The 14517-nt window shown below is 39.8% G+C and overlaps 1 protein-coding gene across 1 annotated transcript in view; it reads left to right on the top strand.

Annotated features, from left to right (window-relative positions):
- Window positions 1-14517, top strand: part of ITGA8 (integrin subunit alpha 8) — a 195122-nt gene that overhangs the window by 63122 nt on the left and 117483 nt on the right. The window contains exon 11 of the mRNA XM_043563837.1: window positions 1129-1181. Coding sequence (XP_043419772.1) covers window positions 1129-1181 — 53 coding nt within the window. The remainder of the gene's footprint in view (window positions 1-1128; window positions 1182-14517) is intronic.

The following is a 14517-nucleotide window of genomic DNA, read 5'->3' as shown; positions in this document are numbered from 1 at the left end:
CCCGTCATGAGGGCCCCACCCTCATAATCTCATCACTTCTCAAAGGCGTCATCTCCTAATACCACCATATTGGGGGTTAGGGTCAATATTTGATTTTGGGGGGCGAAGGGAGAGACACAAGCATTCAGTCTCTAGCAACCACGTATGTTTGGAGGGGAGAAAAGAGGTAGGAGACGTTAACTATTGAGGGACTCTTGTTAACCCATGTATTTAGTCCCTCTGCAAAGAGTATCTGGCACCTACTCTGAGCTGGACCATGGACAGAAGAGTGAACAACACAGACCAAAGTCTGCCCTCTGTGGAGCACCCTTTCTCGTGGAATGTAGACTAAATTAGTAGATTATGCGAGACTAAGTCAGCTAAAGCACTCGATGCCGAAATATGGAAGCAAAAAAAAATCCTGACAAGCTCAGACGATGGGCCAAATCTGAAAAGACAGTAAATGTTGAAAACATAGCTTGAAAAACAGCATCTTAAGAGCTAAAATGTGGAGAGATTGTGGCACACTACTTATACTCAGAAGAGACTTAGAAACCTTAGTGGACAATAAACTCAATGTGAATTGATACTGAGACATGATTTCCCTTGAAATTAAAGCCACTTTTATATTTCAATGATTTAACCCAAAGCAAAGAGTGTAAATCCTACGTAAGGCTTCTCCTGGCTGTGCGTTCATGGGGTATCATCTGTTCTTTGGTATCACATGTGGGAACTCTAAGAAAGAAGCTGGTGCACCAGCTGCAAATATCTCCATATGAAATTTCATATGGAAGTGGAATTAAACTTATTCTGTGAGGTTCAAGATTGCAGAAGTAGATAGGAGTAAGGACTAGAAGTCACAGAGCGGCCAGTTTTGCAAAGAAAATTCTAATAGTTGTGTCCACAGATTGAATGAGTGGATTGTTGAACATCTGCAGAGGATGTCCAAGCAGATGTCAGAGGTACTGAGAGGGAAATTATGCGTTGGATCAGACTAAATGACTTTAAGACTCTGTCCATGTCCAGGACTCTATGAATGCACTGCAAAAGTCTGCCACAATGAGATTCATCCTTCAGGGAAAATTGAGAGAGGACTATAAAAATTATTTTTGAACATAAACTATGTCATCTTCTGGTTTCCCTTCACAGATGGCGTCTTATTTTGGATATACAGTCACAGTGTCAGATGTTAACAATGATGGGTAAGTTTATAAGAACTTCCTCACTCACCATATGTTATATTCATCCACAGAGATGTTGTATTTTTTTTTTCCTTCGTGAAGTAGATCCTTCCATACTTCCTCAACAGAACAGAGACTCTCTTGTTTTAGTTGTTTTTTGGTTCAGGAGAAGAGGACATAACCCTCCTATTTTATGTCTTTCTGGAGACTTTCAACGTCTATTTTCTTTTTTTTTTTTTTCCCCAACATCTATTTTCTAAAAGGACTATTTTACTTAGCTTTATCTTTAATTTAATAAATTTAATAGTCTTTGGCCATTCAAAATCCAAAGCCATTGAAGCATTTGCTCATCTGTCTGTCGTTACCCCTTAGCATGTGATACATTCATAAAACATGTGCACATAAATAAACATTTTTTTCTCCTGACATTGCTTTAACCAACAGACTAGTAACACCCATGGAAAAGATGAAATAATATTAGTTTTTCAGATGATAGCAGTAAATCATGCTTGAGTTTGGACCAAACACCGTAACAAATTACAGTTGTGTTTAAGTCATTACTTCAAAAATAAACTATTATTAAACATCTCTTTGGTTCACTAAAACCACCTACTCGATAGATAAAACAAATGATTAAATAAGAAAGCCAATACGTTGAGATAGAATGATTACCCATCCAATAAATATCGTTGGAACACCTACTGTGTGCCAGGCATTATTCTCGGTGCCCAGAATATAGTGGCAAATGAGGCAAGATAGATCTCTGCTCTCAGAGAGCTCACATTTTTATAGAAATCAAGTCCCTGCAGAAGTCTGACTACATCCCAGGGTCTGGATTAAGCAAGCATTTTTAGATAACATCTTTGAAAGACATTAGCTATGACCTTCGCGTAGACTGAAACGTACTTTATATATTATGTGGTGTCATATGAATGGAGATACATTTAGTCACTTTTGTACCTTTTGGAAAATATCTTTTTTCTTCCATTCAACATATATTTCTTGAGCATCTAATATACACTAGCGCTGTTCTAGGCACTGGGATATGGCAGAGAACAAAATAGAACCCCCTCCCCCCCCATTAGGGCTATACTAGACATGGGGAAGTGGAAATTCCAGACAAAAAACAAAGGAGTCAAATAAAATGCATTGAGATGATGATGAGCACTAGATAGGAAGAAAAAAACAAAAACCAGAAGCACTGTTCAATGCTAAAAAGAAATGAGCTATCAAGCATGAAAAGACAGGGAGGAATCTTAAAGGCATATTCCTGAGTGAAAGACACTGACCTGAAAGGCTACATAACTGTATCTCTCCAACTAGATGACATCCTGGCAAAGGCAAAACTATGGAGACAGGGAAAAGATTAGTGGTTGCCAGCGGTCAGTGGGGAGAAGAGGGGTGTTCAAAGGCCAGAGACGAGAGGATTTTTAGGGCAGTGAGACAACTCTGTAAGACACTACAGTGTGGGATCCAGGTCATTACACATTTGTCCAAATCCACAGAATGTCCAGGGCACTTGGGTGGCTCAGTCGGTTAAACGTCCAGCTTGGGCTCAGGTCAGGATCTCAATGCTCGTGAGTTTGAGCCCCACGTCAGGCTCTGTGCTGAGAGCTCAGAGCCTGGAACCTGCTTTGCATTCTGTCTCTCCCTCTCTCTGTCTGCCCCTCCCCCACTTGCCTCTCTCCCTCTCAAAAATAAACATTAAAAAGTTTAAAAATCCACAGAATGTTCAGTCCAAGAGTGAGGCCAGTGTAAACTATAGGGTCTGGGTGATGATGATGGGTCCCTTAGGTTCATGGACCTAAGGACACACACACCACACGAGTAGGGGACACTGATGGGGGGAAGGCTGTGCATATGGCAACAGGAATGTACAGGATCTCTGTGTATTTTCTGCTTCAGTTTGCTCTGAACTGAAAACTTCTCTAAAAGACAGTCTATTAGGGGAGGTAGGGAATACTGGGAAGGTGGTGATATCAAATGGGGTAGATAGGGAAGACCGTGGTGTTAAGGTTGAGGAAAGTTGAGGAAAGATCTGCAGGAGCTGGGGTCAAGGGGAAAGAGTGCTCAGGTTCCTGGAGGTGGGGGCTGCTAGAAGCCAAGGAACGTGAAAGAGGCTTGGAGAGGTGATGAGGGCACAGGATCAGAAACCTTTGTGAGCCACTGCATCTATAAACTGCTTTACCCAGTGCCTCGCAGACTGTGCTATGGACAGGATGAGTCTGTTTCCAAGAAGGACACATCTCGCAAGCCACTGGCGGATTCTAAGCAAGGGAATGGCCTCTGACTTTGGTTTCATCAGACACGCTCTGTCTGGTGGGTCTCGGCAGCCGTGAGGCCTTCTGGGGGTCCAGTGCCCTAAGCCAGGTGGGGCAGGACAGTGCCTTGGGCCAGAGCAATAGTTGTGGCAGGAAGTAAAAGGGTTGCACTCTGGATGTATTCTGAAAGTACATTTGAATGCCAATCTTACTTTACCCATCAGCCGAGCTGTGAAGAGAAAGTAACGATCAGGACCGCCATTCATAATTTCCAACCTCAATGGACTGGACTTATCAGAGTGATTTGGGGGGGGGGGGAAGGAGAGGTGGGATTGAAAAAGAACTTGAGTCCACGACATGGTGTGATGTCCCAATTAAGGAAGCCCACGCTTTAGTCAAAACAAAACAAAACAAAACAAAATCCCACGGCGGTCATTGGGATACGCACAGACACGTTTCTTTCAACAGACGGTAACACACAAGGGCTTTTCCGGCCCGGGAGCCATGTGGTTTTTATGGGGCCCCAAGTAACTCCGTGTGTGCTCTTCCTTTACTTCACCCTGCCCTGAACCCTTTCGGCTCTCCCTCGGGTCAACACTGTGCCCTGCAGGATACTGCCTCCTTCCTGGAAACATGTTCGTTCCAGTCCATAGCAAAGCTCTGTGACAACACTTAGAGTCCTTTTTTCTTTTTTGTTTTTTGGGTTTTTTTTGGCCATGTTAATAAAAAAACCAAGAATACTTGTGAGGAAAGGACCTTTTTCCTGCTGATCAAATTTAACATGGTAGTTACAAACACAGGAATATTCCAGGTATAATTTGTTATTTCTCGATGTTCTTAAAAATTACTATGCACGTTATTTCTTTTCTTATTAGGCAGTATAGTCTTAAGTCTTTAGACTGCATCGAAAAACTGAGTCCATTATCTTAATATTCCGTTCTTTTTTAAAAATTTTATTTATTTATTTATTTATTTATTTATTTATTTATTTAGAGAAAGCACACACGCAAGCCAGGGAAGGGTAGAGAAGGGAGGGAGAGAGAGAATCACAAGCAGCCTCCGCACTATCAATGCAGAGCCCGATGTGGGACTCAATGCCATTAAACGTGAGATCGTGACCTGCACCGAAATTAGGAGTCAGAGGCTCAACTGACTGAGCCACTCAGGTGCCCCAATATTGCCATTCTTTTAAAAAAAAAAATTTTTTTAGTGTTTATTTATTTTTGAGAGAGAGACTCAAGCCGGGAGAGGAAGAGAGGCAGACAGAATCTGAAGCAGGATCCAGGCTCCAACCTGTCAGCACAGACCACGACATGGGACTCGAACCCACGAACCGCATGCGACATCATGACCCGAGCTGAAGTCAGACAGTTAACCAACTGAGCCACCCAGGCACCCCAACCGATGTTGCCATTCTTAAAGACAAAGTGCCCACAGATTCTCAGTCTGGATGTCATGTGCCATTCTTGGTTACTGTAATGCTATGTAAATTCAAGGCCCTATTATAAATGAGTAAGCTATAGATGCCACTGAGAATCTTTCACCCCAATAAAAGACAGGCAATTCACAGGAAGTCTGAAATTACAATAACAAAACTACAATTTTCCATCACCTTTGTAGCACCTGTGTTTCTGGAAAAAATCACTTGATACTGTTGACTTTCAAATAGACATCTTATGTGTCTAGCTTTATACTTGATCTGAAGATAGGGGCCTGAAAACCACTACTAAATGGCAACAGCAGCGTCCTCACTGGGTGGGTGTTTGTCCCCAGGGAAGGCACAAAACAACCCATCAGGGCAGAGACATAAACTGCTGTCCCTCAGAAATCTTAGCAGAACCAGAAAAGAAAGGCAGTAAATCATGCATGTGTCCGTGACTTTTCTTAAGCTCCATGTGATGGCTCCATGTCAAGAGACATGTGGCCCGATTTTGAGAAAGCATGCTTTTGTCGTTCTGACTTCTGACAGTATTTCTAGCAGAGATCAGAAGGCTGCGTGGGATTTACAGGAAACCCGAATCCCTATCTCAAATAAAGTTTTCCTGGATAAGATATATTTGGTGCCCCCAATTTCTTAGCCATTTCAAATGCAAAAATGTCTATTATCCACTGAAACTTTTGAAAAACCCAATATTGCTATAAGCAACAAAATTTTATCATGCATGATTGGCAATGTTTCTTCCCTTCTCAAAGTGTCTTCCTGTGTAATATATGTCTAATAACATAGGACAACCCAAACTACAGTCCAGTGAAGCTATCTAAAATTCACACATGAAGGGAGGGTGTCTGGGTGGCTCGGTCAGTTAAGTGTCTGACTTTGGCTCAGGTCATGACCTCACGGTTCATGAGTTCAAGCCCCATGTCAGGCTCTGTGTTGACAGCTCAGAGCCTGGAGCCTGCTTCAGATTCTGTGTCTCCCTCTCTCTCTCTCTCAGTCCCTCCCCCTCACTCTCTGTCTCTCTGTCTCTCTCTCAAAAATAAGTAAACATTAAAAAAAATTTAAAGCTGGGAAATTAGCATATTTGTCCCTGAAACACTCTATAACCATTTTTATTTTTACATGTTTCAGGTATACAGCATGATGTTTAAGGTATACATAGGCACAGTGAAATAATCACTGTGATCAGGCTAATTAAGACATCCATCTATAGGCTCCATCTATATTCACCCAACTGTGCAATCCATCCATTACAAAGTTACTTCTGTGTGTGTGTGTGTGTGTGTGTGTGTGTGCGCACGCGCGTGCGTGTGTGCGCCCGTGCGTGGTGATAACACCAGAGATCCACTCTCTTAGCAAACTCCTAGTAACAGTGTTATTAACTGTACTCACCATGCTATACGCTAGCTAGATCTCTAGCATACATCCTACATGACTGCAACTTTGTATCCTTTGACCAACATCTCCCTTTGCCTCCATCCCCGCCTCTGGAACCACTGGTCTACTTTCTGCTTCCATGAATTTGACTATTTCAGATTATACGTATAGACACACACATATATAGATCTATTTAACTATCTCTATATACATATATATGTGAAAACATATAGATGCACTCTCTGCACATATATTGATCCAGATTTACATATATGTATAGAATACATATAGATTCCAGTAACCTTAAATAAGGGTTGTGGTCAAAGAGTAACATACATATGTGTTTAAATGTTTTACCCTATTTTTTGTAAGAATCTACATTCCTGTTTATTAAGAGTACATTTTATTAATTTCTGTTATTTTTATAAGGTCTTACTTCCACTTTATAAAAGTATAAAATCCTAATTTCAAAGTTATTTTCCCCTATGAACCTTAAGATTGCCTTTAGTGATTCTAAAACCAACTGATTCACGAGAAAAAATTCAGTTATAGTTTTTTGTGGCATGGCATATAAGAAAATTCAGTCCGTATGGTTATATTAAAATGGCCATACTAGTCTGCTACATTTTACTGAGTCATTAGTAATGATTCATAAATAATTTTACAGTCTATAAGTATATATATATATATATATATATATATATATATATATATATATATAAATTCACAAAACTCTTTCTAGCTTACCCAGCATTTATCAGTCAGTGATCAAGGAATTATCAGTGAGCATCAATCACCCATCAAAGTTCAATACTAAAACTGAGATGCAATTCCCATTTTTTACCAAATTTCTAGTTTCCCAGAAGACTTTTTTTTTTAAGGCCTGCCTCTTTTAAACCTTGGATCTGAGTAGATGTTATGCAGTGACTCAGAATAGGATATTAAGAAGAACACTTGTCTAGTTGAGTGTTCATGGTTCAGAAGTTAGGACTCCCCATGTTCTGTGATATTAAACCAGACTTTCCCTTCTCCGGCCAAGAGATAATTAAGTAGTATTATGTATCAGACTCCCTCGTGAACATTCTCTGACAGGATGTATCATCTTCTGTACCCACCATGCAACAAATGCAAGGTCCCTCCAAAACTCGATAGCAGGGGTAAAAAAAGACAGTGTCATTAAGTAATGATGACCAAATTAGTAATTTGGTGGAAATCTTCCCCATTGTTTTTTTTTTTATTAAAAAAAAAATCTCCAGGTATTGTGAGTGCACTCCAAAAGTTTAGACCAAACAGTGGTGTGCATGCTGGTTGGTAGTTGATATTATCAAGCCTGTGACTGTTTTGAAAATATAAACAAGCTGGTGAAATTAACTTTAGTTTAGTTATCTTAAGATAGCCAGAGCTATAAACTCTGCCAATGTAAACTGTTAGGAATTTCTGGACAAACTTAACAAAGGGAGACAGAATATTTTATCTTGAGCCTAAGCAAGCAAATTAGTTTTTTTCTTAGGGCTTTTGAAACTTACAATATTTAAACTATTTCAGAAACTTACAGAATTATAATTTAATCAATTGGGTTGTGTTTTCATCTCTGTGGGGCCTAAAGGAGTTCAATTTAAAGAGGTTTTAGCAGTTCGTTAACTTGAGAACATTTTAGAGAAAATGTATTTGAAAGGAATCAGCTTTGGGTAACTATGTGTTTGCCGTAGATTTAGTCCAAGTATGTTCTGTCACATGGGTTTTATCATTATGATTGAAATAAGTAGAAAATCTGGAAAACTAAAGCAGAAAGAAGAAAACTGAAATTGATTTCTGTAATGTAAATGATAAGCAATGTTAGTTTTTGCCCACCATAAAACAATTCAGTTGATATCAGCTCTAGAATAGTGCCTGCTAATCTGCATTCTGCTAAATGACCACATTCAAAACATTAATCCTGGTAATTAATGTGCAATATCTACTATTGGGAAAAAAGAAACATAAAAAAGTTCATATAGTAAATCAACACAACACCATCTGACTCTGAAAACTTGAATCTAGATAGACTCTTTGTATTGAATATTCTCATTCGTGGGTTCTCTCTCTCTCTCTCTCTCTCTCTCTCTCTCCCCCTCTCTCCTTCTCTCCCTCTCTCTCTCTCTATGTATTTTTGCTTTGCTTTTCAGGAAAACAGTTATAGTGTCTCTGTCCCAAACAACATGTGAAGGATGAGAAATTGAGCCTTGCATTGTATTATATTATCAGAGCGGATTTAAACATAAAGAGACACAAATAAAACCTGTGTATGCTACCCAGAGATTTGAAAGAAAATTGTGCCTAAACATTAGACATTTTGGATAAAATGAAATTTAGTGTATATATCCTTTTATAAAGTGCCTTTACATAATAATTTAGGCCTCATACAAACCACCAACATGACCCAAACAGAAAGAGTGGATTTTAGTGAAAACTTCATCATTGATATTATTTCCTCATCATTAATTGTTTTAAGATTAAAAAAATACAGGCTGGGTGATATAAATATATCATATATATACGATATATATCTCTCTATCTCTATAGCTTAGATATATGTATATGTATATATACGTGTATATGTATATATACGTGTACATGGATATATATGTATATAGATCTCTAAGAGAATATATATATCTTAGAATGGCACCAAGCCTATTACATAACTGTATTAGAAGGTCACTGAAAAATATCTTTACTAATAGATATTTTAAAACTTTAAACTTGAATTGGGGGGCATTTTCAAAACCAGGATTTGACAAAAACCAATTGTGAAATAGTCTAATAGCACACATAGCTTACTGAGATGGTTTTTTTCAGGGTTTTTTTTGCCTTACGGTCCATAATAAGAAATACATTTGACATTGCAGCCCAGCACACTACACAACTGAAACAAAAATTACATGGAACAATATTTATTCTCATGTGTAATGTGTTCACTCTATTTGCTGTTGTTTTCTGTTTTGTTCTTAAAAATTGATTTTGCAGTCCACTAATGTGTTGCCAACCAAGCTTTAAAAACGCCAGCCTAAACGATAATATAGATTGTGGCTCTTAAGCAGTATTGCTGTAATAAAATAATACTGACACTAAGTGCAAAGTATTCTATAAAGCACATTGTACCAATTAAATCCAACACAGTTATTGTCTTTCAACCTTATGAGAAACACAATTATGAATGAAAAACAAATGTCTTTCTCTGTTTTTATGGCATTTAGAACATTTTAGAAGACTTACACTTAACTATCTAGGGAATATATTTCTAACAAAATAATCAAGGTTGTCATAATACTTCCAAGAATCCAAAGGTCCCATGGGTGTGCTAGTCTGTCGCAATGATGCGGTGAATAATTTCCCATTTCTAGAACTTGTGTCGGCAGGGAGAAAGGCACTGCACCAACCGTGCCAGTCCTGCATCACGTTGGCACCCTTGGGGACCAATTTTATGGCTTGTTCCTTCTTTACAGAATGAGAAAATGGCCCCCACTCCATCTCTACAGCAGAGACCAGTGACTTCAGACATTTTTGAACCACAAGGCAGCAACAAAATTAGGTGTTTAGCGAATGGCCCTGCCTACTGGCAATAATGATAACAGAAAGAGAAGCAACCACAGACCTGCGGGGGAAGATCAAGGCAATAACCCCAATCCCTGTTCTCCTCTGGTCTTGGAGCACAGCAGGATGGCAAGCAATGGGAATTGTGTTTTTTTAACCAATGTGCTTGTCCTATTTTTAAGAAGATGTTTTGGGGCACCTGCGTGGCTTAGTCGGTTAAGCATCTGACTTCAGCTCAGGTCATGACCTCACGGTTCGTGGGTTCGAGCCCCGTGTCGGGCTCTGTGCTGACAGCTTAGAGCTTGGAGCCCGCTTCGGATTCTGTGTCTCCCCTCTCTCTGCCCCTCCCCCACGTATGCTCTGTCTCTCAAAAATAAATAAAAACCAGTTAAAAAAATTTTTTTTAACGTTTTACCTAAGTATCGTAATCCAACTTAGGTTTTGGAATGTGAGACCCAAATGAGAGCCATTCCTATTTACCCATCCCCCTACTCACCTCCAGAAGGGCACTTGTGATGAGCACAAGGTGATGTGCATACAGAATGTTGAGTCACTATGTTGTACACCTGAAACTAATATAACAATGTATGTTAACTCTACTGGAATTAAAATACATTTTTTAAAAAACAAAAGAAAAAATAATAGCCATTCCTCAGGTCTATCTATAACCGTCCTCGCCCCCATCCACCCCCCCCCCACCCCTTCCTTCTTACAAGTCGGCCAAGTAACATTCAAGGTGTTTCTTGCTTTTCCCTGCGATAGGTCTCCTGCTTGGGAGACAAGTTAAGAGCCTATTCTTGAGGTAGCTGGGGCCCCAGACTATCCCAGAGTTACATTTCACCTTGTTTCTGGCTCCTACAAGGTAGGAGAGGGAGAGGGGGGATGCATTGTGCTTTTTTACCAAGAGCTCTTTCTGTTTACATTGCTATAATGTAAAAATATTGTGTATTCCCTCAACACCTAACCCAGTGCCTTCACAATACCTATCATTTATTAAACTACTATAGTATGGACTGTCTATATACGTGTGTGCACACATTTGGAAGGAAGACGTACAGAGAGAGACAGAGACAGACCGAGGGAGATCTTCAGTGATGTATCCAATGATGTAGCCTATTTCTACATTCACATTTTTGAGGAAATGTAACTTGTTCAATAGGACACAGCTTGTTACTAAAAGAGCCGGCTTTTAAATCTAGATCAGGAGAACGTTAAAACTCATGCTTTTCCCATATCATCTGATTCAACTTACTTTTTCAATTATCTTTTTTTTTTTTTGGTAGGTCTTATTTTTTTTAGAGCAGTTTGGGTTTATGGAAAAATTGAGTAGGAATTAAAGAGAGTTCACATGTATTCTCTCTCCTCTCCACCCTCAGTTTCCACTGTTATTACCCTCTTGCATTGGTGTGGTACATTTGTTACAATATTGTTACATTATTAACTGAAGTGCACGGTTTACATTAGGGTTCACTCTTTTGGTTCTATGTTCTGTGAATTTTGCCGAATGCAGAATGTCACGTATCCACCTACAGTATCGTACAAAATACTTTCCCTGCCCTAAAAACACCCCGTGCTCTATCTAGTCCTTCCTCTCCCTCCCCTCACTCCTGCCAGCTGCTACTCGTTTTTACTGCCTCTATAGTTTTGTCTTTTCCAGAATGTTATACACATGGAATCATACAGTATGAAGGCTTTTGAGACTAGCTTCTTTCACTTAGCAAAATGCATTTAAAGTTCCTCCCTGTCATTTTGTGGCTTAATAGTTCATTTCTTTTTATTGATGAGTAATATTCTGTTATATGATGTGCCACAGGTTATTGGTGCGACCAAGGATATCTTGGTTGCTTCCAATTTTTGGCAATTGCAAGGTTGTTTTTTTTTTTTTTTCTGGACCTAAGTTTTTTCAATTCATGTGCGTGACCACCTAGGAGGGTGATTATTGTATCATACGGTAAACCTGTGCTTTGTTTTGTAAGAAAGTGCCGTACCACCTTCCAAAGCGGCTGTCCCATTTTTCGTCCTCACCGGCAATGAGTGAGAGTTCCTGTTGCTCCGCACTCTTTTCCAGCATTTGGTGCTGTCAGTGTTTTGGATGTTAGTCATTCTAATAGATTCGTAGCAGTATCTCATTTTTGTTTTTATTTCCAATTCTCTAATGAGATTTGACATTGGGAATCTTTTTATGTGCTCTTTGCCATCTGTAAATCTTCTTTGATGATGTGTCTGTTCAAATCTTTTGCCCCATTTTTAATTGCGTTGTTTTCTTATTGCTCTATTATATATCATAAACATATAATATTGGTTATATATAACAACGATAACATATGTAATCTATTGTATATCCCATACATATAATATTGGTTATATATAACAATAATATATGCTATGTAGTATATAATGGTATCATACTGTATATGTTATTGTTATTATTACTGTGATTTCATATTATTAAGTTTTAAGAATTCTTTGTATATTGTATTTTTCCAATTAAAATTTTGGCACCCCTCTAGCACGGAGCCCACCTGGATCGCTCTCTGTACCCTGACTCCACTCAGAGACACTGGTTTGGGCTCAGGGTACTGTCACCTGGAAAGCCTGCCTCTAGAGCCACCTGTCAGAATCCCACTCAGGTCTAAGGCCGTCTCCCCCATGAGCATTGCTTAACTCTCTCAAAGTACCAGCCCTCTCTCCTACCCAGGATCTCTAGGATTTAGTTTGGATTACTTGTGTGCTTTTTTCCACCCTGCCTTGTCTGTAGTTAAATGAGTGGGAATTTGGTTTCACTTGTAAGTTAATTAGGACCGGGGTTGACCTAATTGTCGCTGTATTCCTTGAGTCACTTCTCACGATGTCTTAAATACAGTTGTTACACAGAATGTCTCTTGAACCTGGGTACTAGTTGACCACTGCAGGGAAGGCGAGAAGTTGGAGAAAGAGGCGGTCAGGGTGAAGTTGCAATGTCTTACAGATGCCTCCTATCTGAAAGGAGGACTTCTTTTTGGTTTTCAGTAACTGATCACCCTCATTCCTGCCTTTTAGATGAATGGTGATATTTTTAGTTAAGTTGGCAAGTTTCTGCATGTTGCCTAATCTATGTCAGCATAAAAACCAAAGGCAGATTTTTCTTTGGATTATTGCCCCTCCCAAGATTGGGGCATCTTCAGAGGTCATTAGTATAGATCACATTTTGAATTTTGGTTGACGTGACTTTTCCTAAGATTTCTAAAATAAAATAATGTATGCACGTGTTCTTAAAAACTGAAATAGTTTAGGTAGCTCTGTTTTACTCTTCTTCATGCCCATTGGCTTTGTGAAGGGAACACTTTTAACCACTTTTGTATTTTGTTCTCTTGGGAGGCTATATCTTTATCTGTAGATAATGCACATGGGTATTTGTTTCTTGAATTTTTTTCAACCTTAAAAATTATTAATTTCCTGCTAGTGTATCTCCATTTACAAAGAACAACTATCAAGTCCTATTTGGGATGAAAATTTGTTTTCTATCTTTTTAGGTAGTACTATAACCCTCTCTGGTCTCTGCTTTATTTATTTTTGAGACAGAGAGAGACAGAGCATGAACGGGGGAGGGTCAGAGAGAGGGAGACACAGAATCTGAAACAGGCTCCAGGCTCTGAGGTGTCAGCACAGAGCCTGACATGGGGCTCGAACTCATGAACCGTGAGATCATGACCTGAGCTGAAGTCAGACGCTTAACCAAGCCACCCAGGCATCCCCCCGCCTTTTTTTTTTTTAATTTTTAAAAAATTTTTTTTTTTTTCAACGTTTATTTATTTTTGGGACAGAGAGAGACAGAGCATGAACGGGGGAGGGGCAGAGAGAGAGGGAGACACAGAATCGGAAACAGGCTCCAGGCTCTGAGCCATCAGCCCAGAGCCCGACGCGGGGCTCGAACTCCCGGACCGCGAGATCGTGACCTGGCTGAAGTCGGACGCTTAACCGACTGCGCCACCCAGGCGCCCCAAATTTTTTAATGTTTATTTATTTTTGAGATACAGATAAAGACAGAGCATGAGTGGAAGAGGGGCACAGAGTGAGGGAAACACAAAATCCAAAGCAGGCTCCAGGCTCTGAGCTGTCAGCACAGAGCCCGATGCAGGGCTCAAACTCACGGGCCGCGAGATCATGACCCGAGCCGAAGTCGGATGCTTCACCGACTGAGCCACCCAGGCGCCCCTCTGCTTTATTTAAATGGAAGTAACAAGAGGAAAGAAGAAGGCAACATTTATGTTAAACCTTATCACTGCAAGAAAACTTCATAATTTATGTGAATCATTCTGCTGTTGTAGACAAACACTAATCCACTTTGAGAGAAACCCTTTTTAGGTCCTTTTGATATGTTTTGCTTGTCTAGCGACATTTTCTGGAAATGCACTAAAAATCTTTTGAAAAGGGTGAAGTATCTGGTTTTCTTAAAGTGGTCATTTGTAACACAGTCTAAAAGCTCAGTGTAACAAGTCTTCTTTTCCTATAACATTCTATCCCATAGACATAACAAAGCAATGAAAGAAACACGGTGATTGTAAAATGTACCTGGGGAAAGGAAAAATACCAATGGAAATGTACTAAGCTAGTTGGTTAAAAATGTATCCACTGGCGGGGGGGGGCGGGGGGGGCAGCACCTGGGTGGCTCAGTCGTTGGGAGACCTCCCGACTTCAGCTCAGGTCATGATCTCATGGACTGCGGGTT

Source organism: Prionailurus bengalensis, chromosome B4 (genome assembly GCF_016509475.1).
Source record: "Prionailurus bengalensis isolate Pbe53 chromosome B4, Fcat_Pben_1.1_paternal_pri, whole genome shotgun sequence".
Lineage (NCBI taxonomy): Eukaryota > Metazoa > Chordata > Mammalia > Carnivora > Felidae > Prionailurus > Prionailurus bengalensis.
Note: the sequence above shows the minus strand (reverse complement) of the source record. Positions and strands in the feature narration are given on the sequence as shown.